The sequence below is a fragment of the Lemur catta genome, chromosome 8, assembly GCF_020740605.2.
Source record: "Lemur catta isolate mLemCat1 chromosome 8, mLemCat1.pri, whole genome shotgun sequence".
NCBI classification, from domain to species: Eukaryota; Metazoa; Chordata; class Mammalia; order Primates; family Lemuridae; genus Lemur; species Lemur catta.
In genome coordinates this window covers 31,931,367-31,953,331 of record NC_059135.1, presented here as the reverse complement: position 1 = coordinate 31,953,331, position 21,965 = coordinate 31,931,367, and the positions used below count along the sequence as shown (strand labels likewise).

Sequence of the window (21,965 nt, the reverse complement as noted above, 5' to 3'; positions counted from 1 at the left end):
ACCTTTCTTCTATGAAATTACATTGGGAAAATTCCATGCCTGTACATATACTTCTGCCTCATTCTTTCCATAGTATTCCATTTTTTTGTATTACACTCTGCTGTTTATCTGTTCATCATTAGTTTTACTTTGAATCTTATCTATGTATTAATAGCAAACAGTGCAGTGAGTTTTGTTGGCAGAGGAAAAAAAGTGCTTCAGGTCAAGCCCCCAAACTTTAGCCAAAGAAAAGCTATGTAATGTATTCAGAAGTATTTGAGGTGTGCAGCACATAATGGAGAAAGGATGGAGAACTGATGATCTGGTCACCACAACTGTAACCCCAGTTTCTGTCACCCACAGCTATGTGAGCCCAGACACCGATTTAAGCAATCTGGGTTGAATAGATGGCTTCTAAAATCCCTTCTTGGGGGCGGGGGGGGGGGGGGGGGGATGGGGAGGGGGGGGGCTTGGAATTCCTGAGGAGTTGCAGCTAACATATACTGCATAATATTTTATACATTAAAAATAAACATCTCATTTGGTCTTAACCCAGTAGGCAAAAAAGATTAAAATATTTTGTATCTAAAATACATAGACCCTAACGTTAAAAATTATGACCAGGGAAATAAATTTAAAACTTCCCAAAGGGGTCATCTTTAGCTTTCTAAATATTATAATACTGTAACAAATCTCTCAGCAAAGAGGGTATATTATTAAATGGAATAACTATCACCAGCCATCAACTATGTACCTGCCCTTGAACTATCCCTATCCCCTTGCATTTTATAGCCTTGAACTATCTCCTATGAAGTACATATTCTATTTTAAAGATGGAAATAAGCTTCATAAAAGTTATTTAACTTGCATAATAAGGTCATCCAGTTTTGCTTCCCCGCTGTGCAACTTAATTACAATGAATATTCACAGTGGGCAAATTGTAATCTGTTTTACTTCCAAGTTTTCTACATGACTCTAGATTTATACTTTGTATAGATTCTCTCTTACTGGCTAAGAAAAAAAGAAAAAACTAAGGAAGATTTATTAAAAGCTGACTGTAAGTACTGTGCAAACTAAGGGGTTTTATCTTTTTCCTTCCTTCATGAAGGAAAAGGAATCATTAAAGAAATTCTTTGCTTAGCTTAAGAAGTAATCAAAGATCAAAATCTGACAATTAGATCTAGCTAATATATTAAAACAATTCTTTTTCTGATGGACTCTTTTTTCACCTTTGTTGACCTGAGTAACTTCATTATCTCTTTCCAAAGATGCTTAGGAAATTCAGAATTTTTTATATACTTTCCCTTATTTACTATAATTTGCTTTTTATACCTGAAATTAATCCAACTCCAAACATAGGACTTGAGTGGGTGGATTATCTTCAGTAGAGAAAATGATTTTCTCCATAATTAAAACGTACCAAATTCACGTACTCAGAGATTGCTTTAGATGGGCACATTTGTGTTCAGTAAATATATTTGGTCTTTCTTCAGTGACATTACAATATAATTACTAGGTGCAAAACAAAGAATAGCACAGATCCACACACAATGGCTCACTGTTTTCAATGACTATTAGGATCTCTCATTTATTCATTCTTTAAAACAAGAAATTCTTCTTTTAAAAAAGGAATAGGTGAAAAAAATATCTAGTGGGCAAAACTTGAATTAGGTTAAGGTTTAGACATAAGTATAAATTAAAACTGATTTATTTTCCCACATTCAAAAACGAAAAAAAGGGACAGACCTGACATTGGGTGACAAGACAGACCAGGATCAGACCAAACATTTGTTTTGGACAAATCACAAAACTAATAATTCAAATCACTATCATTAAATCTAATAATTCTCAGTCCTCATTATGCATTGAAATACGTTGTGAAGTCTATACCAAAACCCAACATACTGAATCAAAGTCTACAAAGTTGTGGTCTAGGCACCTGCATGTTTAAAAAAGCTCATCAAAAGATTCTAATTCTAGAAAAAAGAAAAAAAAAGATGCTAGGCAAATGTAGTAGACATTGTTGGTTGCCCACCTTTTCTCCTTTCCTATCAGAAACCTGATTTAAAACAAATTATCCATTCCCCCATATATGCCTCATACACCTCAAAGAAAGAGGATTCTATTCTTAGCTCCACTAGACCCAACTGCCTTGTATAGGTGGACAGGTGTAAGGCACTTTTAAGCAATGAGACCCAAAAATTTGAAAGCGAATTCTGGGAAAGCTTTCTCATATTAAGACAGAGCCCCTGGAATCCAGCCTGACTCTTCCACTGCATGTAAATGAAGATGCACAAGGCCCCAACTGCTACTGGCAATCATCCCATGACCACGAGGGTAGCCAGCCTTAGGATGATGCCAGTGCTGTGTTTGAAAAGAGGGAAAAAAGACTCCCAAGGTTCTTGACGACATTACTGAGTTACTGGATTGGAAACACTGAAGTCCATTCTATCAGTAAATTACATGTATCAAAATTCAATATCTTTTCTTATTGTTTAAGTCATTTTAAATTGGATTTTTAGTGATTTGCAACTGAAAGCTAATGGTCCCATATAGTATTCTTTAATCTGTAATAATCTGTATCACGTAGATACCACACATACTCCTTCATACTTACTTAATTTGTAAATTTGAAATTGATTTTTCTTCCCTATTTTGACAAAGTGTATCTTTAAAAATTTATATCTTTGTACTTTTCCAGTATTTGAGCTAAATAAATTTTATTAAAATGTTTATATTTGTTGCATTCACTTAATTATTTACTCAAAGTTCTTGCTGTAGGCTTTGTCTTGAATGTGTAAGACCATTTGCCTTGCATAGAAGTCCCTGTATTCCTCTGGTAATTCAGCTAGTGTTTTTAAGGCTCTGTCCAAAATTTGTGCAGCTCTTGATGCTGCTATAGGATCTTTGTTTCCATAGGTATCCGTTTTATCATAGCATTCAGATGGAAGGTGCTTCCAAAAGATATTCACTCCCACTCCAAACTCTTCAGAAATTACATTATGGAACCATAAAGCTGGAAAAAGTTTTTAAAAACAAGTTAAAAATAAAACCTACAGTTTAAAAAAAACCCCAAAATGTCAGTGAAATATCACGAATTGCATATAGCCAATGTAAGAAATAATTCTTGTAACCAGATCCCTTCGTTAGCACACTCTCGGCTTTTAACAGAAACATTTTAACTTTTATGAATTGCCAACAAATTTAAAGTGTCAATAGCACAACCCTTACTTTTAAAACCTTTAGAAATAGCAATTTTTCTTTTTAACTTGAAAGACATAATAAAAATATATTTGTTTTGTAGTTCTCTAATTTGGGGCTATGTTTTGTGTTGCTTGTTTACAATTCGTAAGTCATGCAACCACATCAAAAGTGTTTATTTTTTTGTACACAGAACATTTCAATTATTTGAGGAGTATCTTTGACCTTTTCTGATTCAGTACAGTACTTCTGTCCTCAAAGACTTCCTGTTCAAGCTGCAATTTGGTTTTCTAACTTGCTTAAATTTGCATCCATTGTAGCCTTCTCACAGTTTTATATTTCTAATGCAATTATAATCGTCTTATATTTCTTTCAGCTCTTTTATAATAAGTATATAGTACTACAGCAAATATTTTGGTGGTGGATTAGGACATACCTAATTAATTTTTTACTTTCACTAGAAAGTTTACTTTGTTTTCAATTGAGTCTAAACATTTTCAAAATATAGGTGCTAGAGGAACCACAATATATAATAACAAAGATGGAATATTAATCACGTCAAAAGTGTTTAATTTTGTGAAAGGGAGAAAGGAAGGTTTAAATTTTAGAAACAAACTCATTCTAAGAGTGCTCGAGGAAAAACAAAAGCTTAAAATATTTTGATTTGCAAAACTAGTTTTCAAACATAGTTTTCATCTTAACTACACTTTCTTTTCAGAATCGTTTTTTCCTTATTCAATATAATAGGAATAAAAAGATAACCATTCTGTTAAATTTAAATCCAAAGATGGGGCTTTTGTTTCAAAATATATGCAAATATTCAGTACTTCTGGTTTTTTCCTTTTTCTTTTTTTACAGTTGTATATAGAATAACTGCATAGCCTGCATAGCTTTTAAACATGCTACCAAAATACAAAAACCAAAAATCTAAATATAAATTTTAAAAAATGGCAATGTATTTAAAGACTAATATGCTGCTTTTTTTCAATGAATATAAGAATAAAAAGTAAATGCATCAAATTCTTATAGATAATCAATTATATGAAGGACATTGTATCAGGCCTTTTGGGGAATACAAAGATTAACAAGACATGGTTCCTTGTTCTCAAGGAATTTATAATTTAGTCCCAAATGAAACCATCGTATTTTTATCTTTTTGATTTTTTACTTAATTCTATCACTGAAATGGGGTGTTAATGATCATTAATATATTAATTTAGATATTGGAAATACAACTATATAAGCAGAATTTGTTAATGCATCCCTTTAATCTTAATTATGATTTTTATAATCTTCAGGTGTTCACTTTTAAGTTGATGTTAATTACAGTGCTGTGGTTACTAATAATATGGAAATTTTATGGACTAATGCCTATTTATTGAACAAAAATTAAGTGACATGAATTCAAACTGTATAAAAAAAAAGTACACAAAAGATAACCACAGGTGCTGAGATTATAACATTCTGATATTTAATAAAATCTTCAGTCTGTTTTGGCTTTGAAAAATACTTACCATTCTTTGGTAAATTGTGTGACATAGTTCTAAATATGTATATGTAAATATTTTAAAAATAAAATAATTTATAAAACCAACTAAGTATATCCCGGATATAAAGTGTCATACTTGATGTCATTTAATCAAGTAACTTAGAGTACAATATTATATTTATAGGTTACCTTTGAAAAACAAGACTGTTAACTTTATAAGCATTTGCCTATTCATACTTTAAAAACACAAAGTTATGTACAAAAATCATCTTGTATAGGACAGGATACATATAACAAATATACTTTTGTAGTAAACAAAAAATCACATAAAGGATGAGGGACATAGTATAGATTTTATAAACAGCACATTACTGAAGTCTAGAAATCTTACCGGGAATGAATAATACATCACCAGCTTCAAGGGAACATTCGTATCTTCTAGCCTTGGAAAAGAGTGGATATTTAGCCACATCTGGGTTATCTATATTCAGAACTTCTGATTTAGTACCTGAAAAGTTCCAAAAAGGGTAATATAGATTGAGAAAAGTTAGCATTTTAAAAAAGTAATCACAAATACAAATTTGAAGAGTTATTCTTTTCTGTACAATTACTTATTGTACCCATACTGTGAGAAGAATTACTATTCTACTGAAATTTGTGGTAATTTTCAACGATTCACTCTTTAATTATGACCACTGATACCCATATAATATTAATATAATTAAGATACTCTTAAAATCTGAGTCTATTATTACATATATATACATATACAATGGAGAATACAACACATCGTAATTCAGAAAAAGTCCCAAAATGTTTTTTTCCTGTAAGAATCAAGAGATTTCTTAAAAATACTAACTGAATAGACTTTAGAAATATAAACTTAAAAAAAACACTATACCTGATAAATATAAATACTGGGCATCTCGAGGACTGAAGAGTACAACACGCTTTTTTCCTGTCACTTGTATTAAGAAGTTATCCATTACCTGAAGACCAATAGGAACTTATTGGTAATCAGTATCTAAAATTCAAATAATTTCAGAACCAGTGGCATTCTGAACAGTTAACTGTAAACCCTACCCTTCAGTAAGACTTGCCTTACTCTGCCTAAAACTCTTATAGTCATAATCCAATTTAACAATAAAACCATTTGTGTTCCACATGTAATTGTGCCTTAAGGACATTTCTGTAGTACTGCCTTAAAATGGAAAGGATTGGCAAATTAGGAAATGAGAAGTCGGGAAACTATTTACCCTTTTCCCATCACTAACAGTGAACATAAACCTATGTGAGGCTCTCCTTGGTTGATACTTATTTTCCTTACCTGTCAAGGAACTTTGTAAGGCCAACATTAGATAACGGATTAAGAAGCACTTAGAAAAATTAGATGCTAGGAAAACACAAGGTAGTGCTGCAACTGCCAAATTCTTAATATATGTCCAACCATAATTTGGTTATAGGTATCTTGATTTTCAAATTATTTCTATAGGAATATAATCTGGCAAATTTTCTTAATATATGCTTATTAATGGGGCAATTAACTTTTCCTGGGTATGCAAGGGTTTACTTTCTTGGTACAGACTGTGAAAAATGTTAAAGGCAGAGCCACATAATTCTCAGCTAAGTATAACTAAGATACACACTAAGCAAGATATATTCGTGATTATTTACATATCACTTCTACCTAAGCATTGTTCTCTTTAGCACTAATCCTTATGTAAACTTTAACTATACAATTACAACTAGTGTTTCTCTGTCTTATTTTTAAGAAAAGCTTTATGTATTATTACTCTTTTATAACTCAAGGTAAAAGGGATACATACGACTTAAAATTTAAAACATAGTCATAGAATAGAGTTAAAAATATATTTGAGTTACTGTATCATTTTCTCACCATGTCATTCATGTAAAACTTTAAAAAAATATGCTAAGATTTCGTGTCTATCTCATTTAATTACAGATTCACTGACTATGCTATAATCCTCCCAAGAGGTCCTCAACTGAATTTTAAAATACATGTATAAAAGATAATAGTGTGATTTAGAAGTTAAATTTTTTTTTTATCTTTGGAAGTTCACTAGGCATTACTTTAGCTTCCTAAGCTTCTCTACCTCTCAACACCAAACTATACACAATACTAGTATTTTAAAATGTTTTAAAAATGCTTATATATGTACATATATTTAAGTAAATAGAATTATAACACCATACCTCAGAGTGGGGAATTTGATTTAAAAAAGCAAGTTATAAAAACCCTGAAAATTATTATACCATAGAATAAATAATCAAGATCAATATTCTACACATCTTGCTATCCTACCAGTACAGTAGACATAAGACATTCCCCCTTATCTGGTGGCCATTTTTCACATGTGGAAAAAAACTTCATAAAACTTAGTGTATATATGATGATGAATCAAGAACAAGACCACAGAGAAATCCAAATATGATGAATAATTAATAACTAGGCTTTACCATTACCTAAATAAATAATTCACTCTCTTATTACCTTGGAGAGCACCTATTTTCAAAACTCGTGTTTCAGCAAATTACATAGTAAAGATCTTTAGGGTAGTCTACAGAAAGTTAAAATTATGAATGTTAAATCTCTAAATGCTAAAGATCTACTATAGCATTGGATTTCTCATTTATGCAGCATACATCATAGTGAGTCCAAAGTTGTAATCCTGGTGAACTAATTCGAAAAACACTGGAAAAGAACTGCTCCTCTTTGAAGAATTTTGGAAACTTAATATCTCCTTCCAGTAAAGGAAACTGCTTTCTGATATCTGCAACATCCTGCATGACAGAAACATAAAAAATTAGATAAAAAAATGTCAGGAAAGAATTTTAATAATAAATACAACGTTGCCAAAATATTTATTTTACTTAATTAGGCTGCCAACAGATCCCATTATATTAAGGAAGAATGGAGCAAAACTTTGTTCACTGCTGGAAAAATGGACTGTGTAACAAGAGTACAGACTCAACAATATCATTACCATTAAGTATGCTTCATTAACAGAAAGATTCCTACTTTAAGCAAGAATTATACAATTGACATATACTCTAATATTGAGTATTACAAATATTGAATATTATAAATACTAGTCATCAACTACATAAAATCTTTCAGTTCTACTGATGGAGGGGAATAAAAGAGAGGGTAAAGAACTAAATGATGACATAAATGGAAAAAAATATAACCTTATTTGATGATGTTAGGGATCCCTCCTTAACACTGTAGCCATATTAATTTGACTGAATACACGTCAAAGCTTATATAATGAATTATTCAAGATTTTTATAATTATTTTGGATTCATATTTTATTAGCTGAATGGTCACCTATAAAATATATACTAGAAGGGATTTCTTATTGTGCAGAGATTAGATGATTTTAAATACTAAAATTCTATGGGCCTAACTGAACACTAAGTAATCATCTTTTAGTAATCTTACTTTTTATTTAGGGGCACAAATCATTCAGAAAAGAATGGAAAAGGACAAAACAGGTTATATGTCAAGCAGTAAGGATAAAAATTATAGTGCCAGTTAACATATATACTAATACATCCACGTAGGTTTTAAGCAATTATTTTACATTCAGAATTCTTACCTTTCTAGGGTCTTCTCCAAGTGACCGTAAGTAGTATTTCTCATCCTTAAACATCCCAAAGAAAAATGTAAGCATTCACTTAAATATATTAGGATATGTATAATATTATGTATCTCTAATAATTAAAAATAAAATATTAAGAAAAGAGAACTATAAAAAAAACAAGAAAACACCTTAACTTCAAAAATATTAGAAAGTAAAGAAGGAAAGAAACAAGTCTTAAAATCTGACCCAGTTAAGGAGTTTTCTAAAAAGTTCAATTATCTTACCTTTCCTACTAATGCTCTCTGGTGGCCATATGAAGCAATGGCTTTATGTGTTGCTCATAATAATAACTGGATCCACAAAACATTAAGTAAAATAAATTCTAAAGGCAACACACACATACCATATCTAAAGTCCCAATGGTTAATTTAGACTTTGTACTCCAAATTTAGACTCTTTCAACAGTCTTTTTTTTTTTTTGCTGTTTGCTTTGAAGAAAGTGGTTTGAAATAGTGTCTTAACACTTAATAAAAGAATTCCCATTTATATAGTATATATAATCTCAAAGTATTATTGTTGAGGGCCAAGAACTTCTCAATATAATACAAGTGTAAAATAACAGATAAACAAAATGCCTTATACTTTTAATTACAGACTTTTTAAAAATCTGGAACACTGTATTTTATCAAGCTAAGTCTACCTCTGATTATATAAATTCTCAAGCCAGATGCTTAAGAGTCAGCTCATGTATAATATATTCATAAATTAGAATTATATCACTTCATAGTAGTAAACTTAAACTGATACTTTTCAAAATTATCAATTATAAATAGGGAACTTTTTGAATTATAAAACATTCACCATTGCCTGAGTTTCCTATGAGAATTAGAGAACTCAGATATATTGAGTCAAGCACATAGGCAATCTAACTCAAGAATTCTGCCTCTTTTAAAGCAACATTGACCATTATGATAACCTTAAGACATAATAAATCTATGCTCATGAATTTAACTGAGCCCTCAGATTCACTGTTTCTGTATTTTTAGCTAGTGTCACATCAGATAGATTCTATAAATTCTATAAATCTATTTATTGGCTAAATAGGTTGCAAAGTATATGCTTCAAAATTCTAAGGGTTTTCTACCAGTTCTAATGTTACAGGATTTAAGAAATTCACGTGGCAGACAGAGATGCACTGCTCAGAATCCCCTTCAAGAAAGAATTCACTGCTTAGTTGAAAGGAGTATGATTAACTTAGACTTGTCAGCTGGTAATGTCTTTAGGTCCACCTTAGAATTTGAAGAACTACAGTCACACTTTTCTTGGGGTAGCCCCAACCAATGACTAAGTAAGATGGTAAAAGGCCTAGACATTGCCACCCATTTTGCTCAGGAGATCCCCACTGAGCTGGCAGAGATTGCATTTGATGACTTTCCTCTACCCAATCCTGCTTCCTCCCCTTTCCTTTCATAGGTATTACTTCCTAATAAACCTTCTGCACTCCTAATTCTATCTCAGCATCTGCTTCCTGGAGGACCAAACTGACAGTTCATGTTCATCTTATTTACATACTTTCCATAATTTTTAGACTTTAATCCTTTACTTTGTCTCTATTTCTTTCACTTCACATTTCATGGCTATTTAAATCTGTGCCACTCATTATGCTTAGGCAAAGTACCAAAGGGCAATTGAGTATACATGTTCAAAGCATGGCTATAAAATTAAAAAACAGCTCTCAGGTACAGCTAATGGAATCAATTTTAAAAGACATTCTGGTTATACTACAGAATCACAGACTTCCAGGGTTTGTAGGGATCTTGGTGGTAATCTAGTATAACCCTTACCTGATAAAAGGACTGTGAAAATGTAACACCTTTTAGAACCGAACTAACTAGCCCAGCTGGCTCAAATGCTGATAACAGCTTTATTCAAAGCTTAAAAAGCAGTTTATTTTTAAAATGTGCTTTTGTGATAACAGTGAATTTATAAAACTGTACTTATATATAAGCCTCAATGTCTCATCTCAAGGTATTTAAATTGAATTATTTAAAGCTGGACTATAATATAAATAACTAGAATTCTTCTGCATTTAGTCTTGAACAAATGTTACAGCAAATGCACACAATTGCAATCATATTGATAATATATTTTATATAATTATTATCAACAATAATAAAATATGCAAAGTCTAATTGAAAATAAAGTTTTCCATTAGCATTTGAACTTGCCATATCAGACCAAAGCATTTTCAAAGGAAGCAGTATTAATAGCTAACATTTAATGAGTAGTTTCTATGTGTTACACACACTGCTAAGTACTTCACAGATTTTATTTACTTAATCCTTACAAACACCTTATGAAATAGGTACTGTTATTATCTCCATTTTATAGATGAGTATACTGGGGCACAGAAAAATAATTTGGCCAAGGTTTGAGAGCTAATGAATAGCAGAGCTAGAGTCTATGGTATATCGAACCAAATCAGAGAACACTATAGCTCTCGTATGTCTAATTTTTTAAATAAGAAAATCCATTTAGTATATAGATATTAATGCTTTCTTAAAAAATATTAAAAGCAGTTACCTCAGAAATAAAGAATTCTTTATGCTTTTCTTCAGCTGCCCTCTGAACTAACTCGTCAAAAGGTAAAGTTCTGAAATAAAAAAGAATCCTTGGAATTAATAATAGATCAACTAGTAATAATGTAATCACTATACATAAAGGCTTGTTGGAGCTGGATATAATCTTGTTTTACAGTATCCATAATTTTTATTATAACCTATTATGTGGAATTCTATATTTTCAAAATTCATTTAGTGGTATATTTGAGCTAAATTGTTTGAAATTTTGGAATTAAATATTTTTAAATCTATGGAACAGATGGATCCTTTTCATAGGTCAATATCTTTCTATTCTAAGTTACTGACAGAAAAATGTTTCTATGGTATCTGATTACCTTTGGAAATATACAAACTTTCAGGTTCTGACTGCTACCTGTTTTCAAGTATCATGACAAAACAAATCTTGTGGTAAGTAGGGCAAATCACTAGTGCTATTTTGGAAGAGATAGTAGGCAAAATGGTCCAATGAAAATAAAGCTCCCACTCCACCCCACCATCTTCCTGCCTTTTGGCACTATCACAGAACACAGGCAGTAATATTGCTCTCCTCCTGTACCACCCTCTGTCACTTTAAGGCTTCTGAAGAATAGCTCAAAGAGAATTCCAGTGAAGTGACCAATTTTTATTCTTCAAAATTTCTGCCTCTTACATCCTGGTGAACAGTGCCAAACACTGTGGAAGCAAAGTTTGTTCCTTTACATCACACTCTTGAGGGTAGAAGGCTATTTTTCTCTCTGGGTCCCAACCTATCCCTTCAACTTTCTAGAATCAAGATTACTGCCCTGTACATAAAGATGACACTCTATCTGTAACAAGACAATTAAGTCCTCAAAAGCCTCTCCTCTGCTCCCCCACTGCACTCTGGCCTCCACCTGATTAAGAGTTACAATCTTTTCAGTCTTACTACCAATATCTTCCCTCTTGAAATCTGTACTAAAGAGGTGGAGAAAAAGGGTTAGCAAAACGTTCTCTCCTTCTCTACGAGAAAATGACCTTGGGCCGACTTACTTTCTCCTAGCACTGTTTTCCGAGAAACACGATAGGTAGAGATAAAGGTGGAATGTCAGTTCTGTTATCAGGCAACTATGTTTATTATAAAAGTGACTCTTGATTGGTAAACTATGTCTGCACTAGAAGGCCAGTGAGTAGACTACAGATACTTGTTAGGAAGCAGAAGATTTGACTTACCTGTGTGTAGTGTAATTCTCATAACTGAGTATGTCCCTTGGAGGAACATAGAAGCTAAGTTTATGGGGGATTTCAAGCTACTGGTTTCTGTGGACCATGTGGCTTACTACCTCCACAGTCTTGTTCCCATATAACTAAGCTGTCACTTGATGAGTCAAAAAATGGACCTGGGATTCATATAGACTCCACGGATAGTATCCTGCTAAAATGCCGTTTCCTGCCTTGTATCCTTCTGCAAAGCTAAGTGAATCTGATGCCAGTTTATGGACTAGTGGGTCCTGTGAACATGAATGTCAATCTGAACTTGAGGCCACTGCTGGAAAACATGTAGAGTGACACTGCAGGAGAGAAAAGGAGTCTACCATCTACACAGACCGATGCAGAGTACTTGTCTCCTACTATAAACAGTTTCTGACCAATTATATGAACAAGTCTACTTGGCAACCTCCTACTCAATGTCTTCCATCTCTGACTTCACCATATACCCTTCATTCCTACCAAAGCATCTTTGAAGAATTTGGGTCAGTGGGGAGGCTTATCTGCTGCTCCATAGCTACCTCTGTAATTGGTGCGGGTGCCCAGGCTTAGCTTTCTTACTAGAAGAAAACAGAAGTGTTTCAAAACTTTTATAAAAGTAGGGCAGAATAGTGACACTGAAAGCACAGAGTAGCTCAGTCTAGAGACGCAGAACTGGAGTGTCACTAGCAACCTTTCCCCTTAGGTAGTTGTACCTGTCATAGCCTCTGCTAAGTCCACAAGGGGGAAAATGAGGTCTGTTCTTGGCCTTGAGGTTTTGCATGTTTCAAAAAGAAGAGCATCTGCTATTAAAGTGCCATTTGTCTGGACTGGCATACAGACTAGAAAGGGAGGTAGTATCAAGGAGGGCTTAATCATGGGCTTGGTGGAGTCAGGCAAATTTGACTACATATCCTGGGTTCCATCATTTTAAGCTATATGATCTTGGATAAGTTACTTAATATTTTTAAACTTCTGTTTTCCCATCTGTAAAATTATTATTAAAAATATCTCACAGATTTTTCTGAAGTTTAAATGAGCAATATAACCTAGAATGCTTGGCCCAGTACCTCATATATAGTTAGTACTCAGTAAAGAACAGATGGTGGGGTTAACAAGAATGATAATGTACCCCTCAGAAGCATGCAAGTGGTCATCAATATTAAAAAATGTTCACTGTCCTGTTCCCCATTTTGGAAATGCTGCTTTATAAAATCAAGATCAGGACTGATGAAAGTATAATAAACAATAAGAGTAAGATGATGACAGGAATTACGTGATATGATAGGTAGATACAGCGAAGTTTACATAAGATTCAGAGTATCTTTTTTCTTGTTGTTGTTAAATCTATGATCAGAATACCAACAATATCCTTTCATCACACAAGGTTTTCTTGTCCAGACTATCCTGACTCTGAAAGGAACAATGAAAGCTACCAAGAAGAAAGAAGTAAAAGTTAATACTTGTTAATGTATCAATCTTCCAATGTTTGAAAAAGCAGAAAAGCAACCTAAACTGAAGTGATAATCATATATGTATGTGCAGGATTTCTTACTTTCTAGTCTCTCTTTGGCCTGGATGCCTCCCTTCTTTCCTGCTGCCTGGTAAATGCTAAAAATGACTAAACCTATTTTTTTTCTTGTACTAAAAAAAATAATCTTGCAACTTTTTAGTAGCTCTAGTGAAAGGCTTGGCGGAAGCTGGGATAGGAACTATTACATAATGTATGTGCTTCCAAAACAAGTTTTGAAAAGTTTAAAAAACAAAACATCAAGGCAATTCAAGATGAAGTTTCAATACCCATTTGTTATGGCATTGGACTCTCTGGAAAATAAACATCATTAACTGCATGCTGAAAAACACTCAATCAGTCCAGCACTTTCTTCTACTTTCTTAACTTAATAAAAAATGAAAAGTTCTTACACTTGGAAAAACTTACGGCAATTAAATTCAATTCATGGCCTATTAATAACCAAAACTATAATGGTGAGCATTCAAAGGATCAAAAACTGAGAAATGGTTTGGCAGCTGCTACATGAGCTTGGAAAACTCTAATGAGAAAGGAATGACTGCGGACATTAGAAGCTCTGTTTAACTCATCTCTAAATTGCAGTCTTTTGTGAACTACATGGTTTTTCAACAGATTGAATTTGCTGGGAACTGCACATGTTCAACATTTGAAAGTTGTTTGTTTTTTAACATTTTTAAATGAAACTAATGGGAATAAATAGCATATGATATTTGTAAGATGACAGCACTTAAAGCTTTCAACTTTGGATAATCAGCAGCTTTTGACTATCTCTTATTTACTTTTAAGAGATTCCAAAGCATAAAATAACAAACGTGAGAAAAATTAAAGGTATTAAAGACTACTTTATCAAAAGAGAAAATTAAGTATGATTTTCTAAAGTTAATCCAAGTTGATGAAGGATTTTACCAACATAGCTTGTCCTATATTTCTGGCAAGGACAGAAAAACAAAACGAGCTTTTAGAATTTCCTGCTCTAGATAACAGTTACTAATGTGGTAGGATCAATCAATTAATTAAGCACTGAGTGAATATAGCACACCCAACATTACATGTAATCTAACTCTAGTTATAGAAACATTCTCTTCCTTCCATGATTCCAGAAGGTATTGGATATATACCCTACTTAAAAAATTGTCTTTGGAAATGGCTTTGTATAATTATGTAAACTCAGAATTCTTGTCTTTTAAAAGCCACTCTTTAAAAATCAGTAAGCTATTCTGTGATTACATCAAACCAGCCAAAAGATGAGATGCCATATGGTCTTTGTATAATACTGCAAAAATATTTTAAAAGTTTTTAAAAAGTTATTTGTATCCCCAAAATAAACCTCAGAAGAAAATACCTATATACAAAGTTCTTACTAATGAAGTCCATCTGTGCAACTGCAGCAACATGAATCTTTACTTCTTTCTTTCCTCCAACTTGGCTTAGGTAATCCACTGTCCACTTGCTTGTACATGCCCCCAAATCAATCCCTTCCAACACGAGAGGTTTTCTCTGTAAGTGGGGAAAAAAATACAACAACAAAATTCATGAGAGCCAACAATATATCTGGAGCTGTATTTGGCAATAGAGGGGCAAAAACAAATAAGATTTAATTATTGATCCCAAGATGCTTGAATTCAAAGCTTTTGAGAGTTCATGCTGTCACTAAAACAAGAAGAGGACCCATTTAACATACCTAGAATAAAATTTTAACATTAGGAAAACAAAACAAAACAGCAATACCATCAATAGATAAGAAGAAGAAAAATCTGAATATTAAAGTATTTTCATGTTATTTATGAAAAATGATTAAAATTTGTACTTTATAAATATTTTTTGTCTAACTTTTTGATACCATTTCAAACTTATAAAAAAGTTTCAAGAACATTACAAAGAATTCCACATACCCTTTATTCTGATTCACCATTTGCTTTTTCATATTTTTCCCATTTGCTTTTATCTCTTGCTCTCACTCTCAAGAGAGGGACATATTATTAAATATAATTTAATTTTCTCTGAACCATTTCAGAGTTAAATTGCTGACATCATAGTCCTTCATCTCTAAAAACTTGAGTATATTTCCTGAGAACAAGGATATTCTCTTACACAACCACAGAATAATTATCAAAATTATACTTAACACTCACACAATGTTATCTAATCCACAGTCCATATTCAAGTTTCACTAACTGTTCCAATAATTTCCTTTAGAGTTATTTTTTTTCCTGGCTCAGAATGCATTCAGTTGTCATGTCTCTTTTAATCTGGAAGTTCCTCAGCCTTCCTTTGTCTTCCATAACCTTGACATTTTTTAAAAATACAGGCCAGTTATTTTGCAGAATGCCCTTCAATTTGGGTTTATCTAAAGTTTCTTCATAATTACATTCAAGTTATACATTTTGGGGAAGGAATGTGCCATAGAAGGACTGTTGTGGCCTTCTCAGAGTACCACATCAGGTGGCACGTGATATTTTGCCCTGGTATTTGTGATGTTGTTAACTTGGATCAACTGGCAATTCCTGTCTGAATCAAGTAATGCTGTGACAAATGCAAAAAATAGTGAATTTTTTAAACTCCATCATTTCTTCTCCAGTTATCAGTTGACATTCTAACCACAAAGTGAGCTCTAACTTCTCCATTTATTTTATTAATTGAGTAAAAATCTGTTGATATAATTTTGATCCTCAGATTATCCCAGATTTGACCAGCAGGGCCCCTTCAAGCTGGTTCTTGTGACTTTTTAACCTGAGCACTTCCTTACCCTATGGCAAAATAACACAATCCACCATCCTTTTGTACTTTCTCTGCTCCAGCCCTGCAATCAGTTATTTCTTCAAGTAGCTCTGGTTTCTTTTAGTGAGGAATGTTTAATGGGGTGTCATTACTTCTACCTTCTCAGTGGACAGAGCTAGGAAATACATGCGGGTGTGTGTATATCTCACAATTATACATACACACATACCCCTTATATGTATATACCTACATCTATTTATCTTTCTCTCTATATATGTACACATACATGCCACACACACACATACCACTTATGGATATATATATATAAACCATACGTACTTCAAGGTTCATCCTGGTCTTTATTGTATTTGTACCATATGTATAACTCCCTTCTCCAACAGTGATAAAGCTAGTCCCCATCAACCTCAATGTTTAATCACTTGCAAAATCACAAAATTCACAGAATTCACTTCACAATTGCTAGATCATACCACTGTAAAAACAAGTCTACAACAGGCCCTCAAATGTTTCATTACAATGCAGATAAGGAAAAAAAATCCATTCCTGGCTGGGGGCCCCTGTCTCTGTAGAGTTTGCATGTTCTCCCCATGTCTGCATGGGTTTTCTCTAGGTACTCCAGTTTCCTTCCACATCCCAAAGTTGTGCATGTTAGGTGAACTGGCATGTCTAAGTGGTCCCACTATGAGTAAGTATGGGTCTGTGAGTACGCCCTGTGATGGATGGTGTAATCTGGGGTTGGTAATCTCTTTGCACTGTGCTGCTGGGATAGGCTCTGGCCACCTGTGACCCTGAATTAGAACATGTGGGTTAGAAAATGAAGGAATGAATACAAGGTATTGTAAAATAAAAATTCATAAAGCATATGAGAATCCTATAAATCCACGATGATAAATGACGTATGAAAGCACTCAGTGAATCTACTACATCGGTTATTGTTTGTTTTTGAACTTCAAGGTGGTAGGGGATGCTCCTTACAATTTTCACTTTGCGTGGCTCACACCTGTAATCCTAGCACTCTGGGAGGCTGAGGCAGGAGGATCGCTTGAGCCCAGGAGTTTGAGGCTGCAGTGAGCTATGATGATACCACTGACTGCACTCTACCCAGGGCAATAGAATGAGACTCTGTCTCAAAAAAAAAACAAAAAAACCAAAAAAAAACCACCAACATTTTCACTTGGCAAACATTTATTCCTTGATTTACTATAACCACTGTCACTCACTGATTCACCACAATTTGGGTAATTACCTTGTTTTTATTAATCTTTCTTAAATGTATGTATAGCTCACATATATTTCAATGTTTAATATTAGAAGCATTTTGGTCTTTATTTCGAAGTTTGGTGATTTTTTATGACCAGAAATATGCCATCGGAACTTTGTTTCTATCAATTAACCTATGGTAAAATTGGTTTCATTATACATCATCGTTTCCCTTACAGTCACAGCTTCCCAGAACCTACTGACAATGTTAAATGAGGACTTATTGTAGTATTAGGTTATTAAGTATGAAATGTCCAATTTCCTTAAGTACTAAGGAAGTTTTTTTGACAGTTGATATATCGGCCATTTCATTTTGACACATCTTGTTTTATTTTTATTGTGAAGGTACATCCTCAGTCTTCCAAATGCATGTTTTGGTTTGCGATTATCTTTCAAATTTTTTTAGAGCAATTTTTGTGAAACCATGGATAAGTTAAAAATTTGTGTTATTTTCAAATATGAGTTCCCTTGTGGAACCAATGTAGCGAAGACAACTCGAAATATCAACAAAGTGTTTGGGGAAGGATGTGGCTAATGAACACATAGTACAATGATGGTTCCAGAGGTTCCGTTCTGGTGATTTTAATCTTGAAAATGAGCCACGTGGGCAACCTGAGACCAAGGTAGAGACCAGGATGAGCTGAAAGCTGTAGTGGAAGTGAATCCATCTCAACCTACACATGAATTAGCAGCAAGGTTTGATGTTACTATTCCAACAATATTGGACCATTCAAAACAAATGGGCAAGGTAAAGAAGCTGGATGGATGAGTTCCGCACTAATTAAATGAGTGTCAGCAGAGTAATCGTCTTGAAGCTTGCCTTTCTTTGCTGTCATGACATAAAGGAGAACCACTTCTACACCATATTGTGACGTGTGATGAAAAATGGATTCTTTTTGACAATCGTACCGTTCAACACAGTGGTTGGATAAAGATGAAGTATTGAAACACAGTCCAAAACCGAATATTCATCAAAAAAACCTAATGGTATCTGTTTGGTGGTCTAGCACTGGTATTATCAACTACAGCTTCATGCAAATTGGTCAATCGATTACAGTGGATGGCTACTGCAACCAATTGGACAAAATGATGAGGATGTTTGCGATTAAGCAGCCAAGATTGGTCAATAGAGACAGGCCAATCCTCTTGCAAGACAACACTTGACCACATGTCGCACAACCAATGCTGCTCAAGCTACAGCAGCTGGACTTGGAAACTCTCTGTCATCCACCGTATTCACCAGACCTTGCACCAACTGACTACCACTTCTCCCAGGCTTTGTATCACTTCTTGCAAGGAAAAACATTCAGTTCTCAACAAGGTGTGGAAAACACCTTTGAGATTTCATTGTCACTCACTCTCCCGCAGCTGGCATAAGCAAGCTACTGTTAAGATGGCAAAATTGTGTTGATAATTTCGGTGCACACTTTGATTACTTGTACTGCTTCTTGTTTAAGATATAATAAACTACACTTTTGATTAGAAATCGGACATTTCATATTTAGTGACCAAATAGAATTCAGTTTATTTTCAGTTCTTTTTGTCTTTAGACTGAGGACATATAATCAAAGTACTGAGTTCAAAAAAAGTGACTTGGGTGATTTCTCCCCCCCACTCCCCTTAGATAGGTTCATTTGTTATTTTTTATATTCTATATTAGGATTTTATTTTCAAATCATTCCTCATCTTTGATTTTATTATTATTACTTTAGAATGTAAAACATTAATGTGATCCCCAAAGTCAAAACTATACAAAAACGTCATCCCATCCATATTCTTCTACCTTGTACTCACATATCCTGTATAGATAATCAATCTCTTTAATTTAGGGCTTATCATTCCTGTATTTTCTTTTTGCAAAGTGACCAAAAATAAATATTTCCTTATTTCTCCCTTTTTTAAACATAAATAGTAGCTTACTAAATATATTCTTTTGTAATTTGCTTTTTTTTAAATTTCAAAGTATTATCCTAGAAATCAGTACTATCAGTTCAGATATCTCCTTCATTCTAAAGTTTAGTACACCACAGTATAAATGGGCAACAATTTACTCACTGTCCTCTGCATAGGCATTTAGGTTATTTCCAAGTACAATAACACTATATAGATGTCTTCATATTTTCGGAGGTATATCTTTAGAGTAAATTCCTAAATGAGGAATTGTTGGGTTATAAAGTAAACACGTATAGTTAAATATGCCAAAAGAGTTACACTAGTCAGTATAAAGTGTGAGAGTGTCAGTTTCTCCACAGCCTCACCAAAATGCATTATCAAAGCTTTTAAAATTACCAAGATAATAGGTAAGAAGTGGTATAGCTTTAATTTCTCTTATGAATAAAGCTGAATATCTTTTCATATGTTTAAAGGCCACTTTAATAGTGTTTTTTGGTTGTTTGCTCATTTTTCTGTCAGATTTTTGCCTCTCCTCCCCCTTTTTAAAAGTTCTTTACACATAAGGACTTTTACTGCCCTTTATGACATATATGTTGCAAATGTTTTTTTCCCAGTTTGTATTTGTCTTTCAACTTTGCCTACAGTATTTCTGCCATTCAAATTTTTATGTGATCAAATTCTAATTTTTTATTACACCTGAATTTTGAGTCATAGTTAGGAAGGCCTTCCATAGACCTAGATTATAGAGAAACTTGCCCATGTTTTCTTCTAGTACTTGTGTAGTTTCATTTCTTTACATTTTTCTGATCCACCTGGAGTTTATTCTTATGTATAAAATGAGACATAAATCTAACTTTATCATTTTCTAAATGACTATCCTGTTGTCCCAGCACAATTAGGGCAGTGAAACTACTCTGAATGATACCATAATGGTGGATACATTTCATTACAAATTTGCCTAAAGCCATAGAACATACAATACCAAGCATGTACCCTAATGTACACTATGGACTTTGAGGTGAAAATGATGTTTCAATGTAGGTCCATCAATTATAACAAATGTACCACTCTGGTGAGGGATGTTGATAACGGAGGAGGCTATGTGAAGGGGCAGAAAGTATATGAGAAATCGCTGTACCTTTTGCTCAATTTGCTGGGAACTTAAAACTGCTCTAAAAAACAAAAGTCTATTTTTTGTCTAAAAGATGTATCTAAAAAAAAAGTCAATTTTGCCCCAGTGATTTTTGAAATGTCATGTTTATTACATACTAAATTTCCATGAGCGGAAATTTATATATATATAAATTATATATCATATATCCACACACATATATATATATATATATATATATATATATATATATATATATATATATATATATATGGAGAGACAGATAATTTTGTAATACTCAAGAATTGTAGTTCTATGACCTCCCTTATAGATGTGAGTATAATATCAGGTAAGAAAATTGCTGGGTTTTTTTTTTTCCTACCATAAACAGACTTACTGTAATCATGTAGACTTTTTTCCTATAAATACCTGATGGGCTTCTTATTCTGTTTTTCTTAAATCTGGACTCCCTTGCAAAGCATTGCAAGTAAAATCACTTTTTGTTCCATTGATATTTCTCTGTGAGTTTTCTTTTAAAGAACTAATGATCAAATTACATATATGAAAGACTCCAATGTCTGAACTAGAACCCAGGTTAGTTAAAATCCAAGACCGGCGCAAGTTTCCCGGGGGAATCCCATTGCTTTTCCTGTTGGCTCCGTGGAGTGAAAAGTTGAGCCTCCAAATCCATTAACTTGGAGTAGACTGACAGGCGCAGTTCGCACCACCAAAGGGGGGCCGCGAATCCTGCACTAATCTTTAGGAAACCAGGCAGAAGACAGGGAGGCAGGACGAGTGGGGGCGGGGAGGAGGGGGAAGGCCTCCGATGCCATAATAACGGCAGAAGGATTAACAGAGAGCTCTCTGCAAGGCTGCTCTTCACAGCGGGTAAAGAGCGTAGGCAAAATGCCTCTCACACTAAGCTCTCCACCGTCATCTTGCTCCTCAGAAACGTGGGGCTGTTTTCTCCGGAAATTTTAATGAATGAACCAGTCGACATACCCCATACGCCCTGTCTCCTGGCCTCGCTCATCTCCTGCTGCCTGCTGCCTCTTCCCCACACCCTTGGTCTCAAGAAACTAGTCCTGAGCCGCCCAAGTGGCAGAGACGGGTCTCCCCTAGCTTCCTGCGGTTCGGCCCCGCGCTAGGGCCTCACCTGTGGGTAGAGATGCTGCATGAACTGCTCCCGCGAAACGCCCTCGAGCCGGGGTACTGGGAAGCGCTGCCCGGCCATGGCTGGTCACGCCCGCCCTCTGGCAAGCCTTGTGAAATCCGGTTCCAGCGTGTTCGTCGGCGCGCGATCCGGCCGGAAACACGACCAGAGGAGAAAAG

At 34.0% G+C, this 21,965-nt stretch overlaps 1 protein-coding gene across 1 annotated transcript; it reads right to left on the bottom strand.

Annotated features, from left to right (window-relative positions):
* Positions 1 to 450: 450 nt before the first annotated feature.
* On the bottom strand, positions 451 to 21,898 carry TYW5 (tRNA-yW synthesizing protein 5). Its single transcript, XM_045559948.1, has 8 exons — positions 21,790 to 21,898; positions 14,973 to 15,127; positions 10,859 to 10,928; positions 8,291 to 8,335; positions 7,334 to 7,471; positions 5,571 to 5,658; positions 5,061 to 5,177; positions 451 to 2,995 (listed from the first exon to the last, which is right to left on the bottom strand). Exons 1-8 carry the CDS (start codon positions 21,865 to 21,867, stop codon positions 2,739 to 2,741), a joined length of 948 nt encoding a protein of 315 aa, XP_045415904.1. The 5' UTR covers positions 21,868 to 21,898; the 3' UTR covers positions 451 to 2,738.
* Between the last annotated feature and the right edge of the window lie 67 nt (positions 21,899 to 21,965).